At 31.2% G+C, this 3,986-nt stretch overlaps 1 protein-coding gene across 1 annotated transcript; it reads right to left on the minus strand.

Annotated features, from left to right (window-relative positions):
- Positions 1-1,642: 1,642 nt before the first annotated feature.
- On the minus strand, positions 1,643-3,273 carry LOC106752817 (cannabidiolic acid synthase-like 1). Its single transcript, XM_014634588.2, has one exon. It carries the CDS (start codon positions 3,257-3,259, stop codon positions 1,643-1,645), a length of 1,617 nt encoding a protein of 538 aa, XP_014490074.1. The 5' UTR covers positions 3,260-3,273.
- Between the last annotated feature and the right edge of the window lie 713 nt (positions 3,274-3,986).

The following is a 3,986-nucleotide window of genomic DNA, read 5'->3' on the forward strand; positions in this document are numbered from 1 at the left end:
AAGCACCTAAGCAGCTCCTGATCAACAATTTAACGGTTCAATATTATGGAATGGTGGAGAGATGATAGAGCAAAGAAGAAGGAAACGTTGAAGGGAAGCAGTATTCTTTCAGAAAATGGTTGGGCTTAGTAAAAAATATTATATTACCTTTTATAGTAATATGGTGAAGGAGGAACTGATGTTACAGCTAGTTTCATCCTAACCAGGTATTAAATTGGCCATACAAGTTGCCTTGAAGAATAACACACTCGCCCAATGGCGGAGCTTAGAAGCCTTTTATAGGTCACCCATGTTTTTTCTATATATGTAAATTAACATATAAACAAAAGCTCTTTCTTATTTTAGTTTTTTCAATTTATTTGGGATTTCGAAAATTTTATACGTTGATTTTGACATCTTAAAATACATTTTTTAATCCATTGTTCCCATAAATGCTGCTCACTAAATCCACAAATATTATTCCTTTATTCTGCATTTTCCTTTTCTAACTTTTTTAACACAAATGAAATAATTGTATTGGTTTACCCATATACGAATAAAATTTCTATAAATGTCCGTACCATTATCAATTCTGTATCTTTCCTACACTCTAATTATTACTATATCTCAAATGGTTATTTCAATGTTACTGATATTTTTCACAATTACGTTGTGTTGTAAGAAATGATATTTCTGATGAACATAAATTTGATACAATTTTTCCTTTTTTGTATTCCATATTGCCCTCCAATTAATTTTCCCTTACCATTCAATAAGTTATATAAAAGTGTTGAAATGATGCTTAGTTAAGTTAATTGTAGTGTGTTTAACGAGTGTCAATGAAGAAAATGAGAATGGATAAATGAAATGAATGTCAACATAAAAGATGAACATGAACAAAGATAAAAAAATTATATAAAAAGTACGAGAGAAAAATTATATAATAATCTTGTCAATACTGAAATAAATACAAATAATAAAAATAAATATTATTAGCATCAATTAAACATACACAAACCTTAACTATTTTTAATATTTATTTTAATCGGTGATTATTAAGCTAATACTAATATAACGCGCTAACATAAATATTTTTATTTGTTAAAAATAATTAAAAATGCTTACCGCCCATTTAGTTAAACTAACTCCATTTTTAGGTAAGTGTTGGTTTAACCTGAATACTTGATTTACGTAATATGTAATTAAATTTTAAAAACTTTTTACACTTATTAACTTTAAAATAAACTAATCTTTTGTGTCTCATCCAACTCAAACATTGTTGCATTTTAACCACCACTATTATTTATAAGTTAATCGGATGCTTTTAAGAGAAAGAATTTAAACCTTCTTTTGTAAGTTATATAATTGTAAACATATCTGAAAAAATAAATCTTAAACATACAACAATTATTTTATTTGAACTCTAGATATTACAATTGAAAACAGATACAACATTTATTTTATTTGAATATTAGATATATAGATAATTTAAATTTAGACTATAATACGTTAACAACTTTTTTTTTTAACAATTCTATAATAATAAATTATATGTAATTATTTTATTGGTATGTACTTTTAAAACAGACTAATAACAAATTACTACATAGATATTATAAAAAAATTGTAAAAAATTAAAAGTTGTTAAAGAAATATTTTTTCTTTAAATTACTTCCTCCAACAGCGTAGGAATACTTTGTTCGTTTCTGAAAAAGTTGTAAGGATCAACCCTAGTCTTCACGGTAGCCAATCTCCTGAAATTGTTACCGAAATACTTGCGACCCCAAATGCTGGCTTGGTCGTAGTTTGTATAACCATTGTTATTAACCCCAATGTCAAGGTCTCTGTAATTCACATATGCAGCTCTTGGAGAGTTTGAAACATATGGTTCCATATATTTATAAACATTTCTACTCCAATTCATGTGCCTTTGTGTAGCCTCGTCCCCTGCAGTTTCCCAATTGGTCACGTAGTGAATATGAAATATGTATCCAGATCTGTGTGCGAATGGAAGTTCAGATTCAGAAATCTCATACATTCTGCCTCCATAAGGAGCGAATTGAACCTGAGAACGTTCAATCTCATCGTCTAAAAGAAAGCGCCATAACCCTCGTAATCCATCAATTGAAATAGGTTGCCTCACATAATCAGATTTTCCTTTATAATAACCTGAATAAATTTGAGTTCTGTTCAGCAAAATTTCTGGGGCTTCGAGGCTTGCATTTCCAAACCACGGAGAATTCAAGAAGACAGCTGAGCCAATCCAACTAGTCTCAGTACAGTCTTTTCTGTCCAAACCCAACTCGGGTAAGCTTTTTTGCATCAATGGAACAAGTTCTTCTACACCTCCTAGAAACATGGAGACAAAATTGACTTGTATTGTCTTCTTTCCAGATTCACGTGAACGTACCTTTTCCATGTCCATCCTAATGTATATACGCTCATCCAATTTACTCGCCACAACCTGCCACTTTTGAATGATCTCGGTTGCATTCTCTTCCAATGTTCTTGCAACATTGAATATTGTCACAGTTGATGGAACTGGAACTAGTTTTATCTTCCAAGCCACGATGACTCCAAAGCTTGCTCCACCACCTCCTCTGATTGCCCAAAACAAATCTTCGCCCATGGCTTGTCTGTCAAGTAGATTACCATTCACATCTACTATTTGAGCATCTAAGATATTATCTGAGGCAAGACCGTACTTACGCATCAAGAATCCATAGCCACCTCCACTGATGTGGCCACCAGTGCCCACACTATAGCACACACCAGCTGGGAATGCAAGTGTTTTGCTTTTCTCGTAAATCCTGTAGTAGAGTTCTCCAAGCTGTGCTCCAGATTGAACCCATGCAGTTTGATTTTCTGCGTCAACTGTGACTTCTCGAAGGTTTATGAGATCAATGACGACAAAGGGAACCTCGGAAACGTATGAGCGACCCTCGTAATCATGACCTCCACTTCGGGTTCGAATTTGCAGGCCATGACGTTGGGAGCACACTATGGTGGCTTGAATATGGGAAACGTCCACTGGTATCACAATTACTTGAGGTTTTGAGATTATGTTTAAGAACCTAAGATTTTGAATGGTAGCATTTAGGACAGAGGAGTATGAAGAGTTTGTTTGGGTGTAAAGAACATTGGAGTTTGAGTTGGTGATATTGGGATAGTTGTAAAAGCATTGAACAAACTTTTCAGGAGTATCAAGTGAAGGAGTTTCAAATGAAAATAAAAGAGCAATGGCAGTAGCCAAGGTGAAATAGGAGCTCAGATGCTTCATTTATGTGGATTGGTTTGTTGTTGATACGAGAAGTGCAAAGTCTTTAATTTATAATAGTCTATAGTTTGATGTTAACATCATTGTTTCGCTTTAAATCTCTTAGCATAAAAGCTCAATAAAAATAAAATAAAAGAACAATAGCAGTGAATTGTAGTCTGGAGTTTAACATTAACATCCATAAGTGCGGATACTAGATTTACCTACCAATGCATCCACCAAAAATGAGAAAGATTATTTTGTTGGCCTTATATATAAAGAATAAAAAACATGAATTATTTACATATTTTAAAAGTTATATATTATAATATTTTTAATATATATAGATATATAAATAAGATATTAAATCATTTTTATGAATAAAAGTTTATAAACATAATACAACACATATTTACTGTAAATTATGACGGAAAAAATGTGACTGAATTATAAAGCAGTTTATGCAAGTTGCATACCTGGAACCACCACATATTCACTATTAATCACGTGTTTAAACGAGAGCCAAAAGAAAAATGTAGTTGGCAAACATAATACAACACATTTTGACTGTGAATTACGTGTTTTATTGGCTTTTGTAGTATATTATTTTATTAATCCTATTTTATCATAGTTATATGTAGATTTCCGTAAAAAAATAAACATTATAACAATTAAATAGTTATTTATATATTAAATATTATTATATAAAAATGATTCATTTTCTATACATATTTTTTAATTTTATCCGTTA

The sequence above is a fragment of the Vigna radiata genome, unplaced genomic scaffold (genome assembly GCF_000741045.1).
Source record: "Vigna radiata var. radiata cultivar VC1973A unplaced genomic scaffold, Vradiata_ver6 scaffold_48, whole genome shotgun sequence".
Lineage (NCBI taxonomy): Eukaryota > Viridiplantae > Streptophyta > Magnoliopsida > Fabales > Fabaceae > Vigna > Vigna radiata.

Excerpts from the sequence above, each read along its gene's own strand:
- LOC106752817 (XM_014634588.2), bottom strand. The coding sequence starts at position 3,259 with ATGAAGCATCTGAGCTCCTATTTCACCTTGGCTACTGCCATTGCTCTT.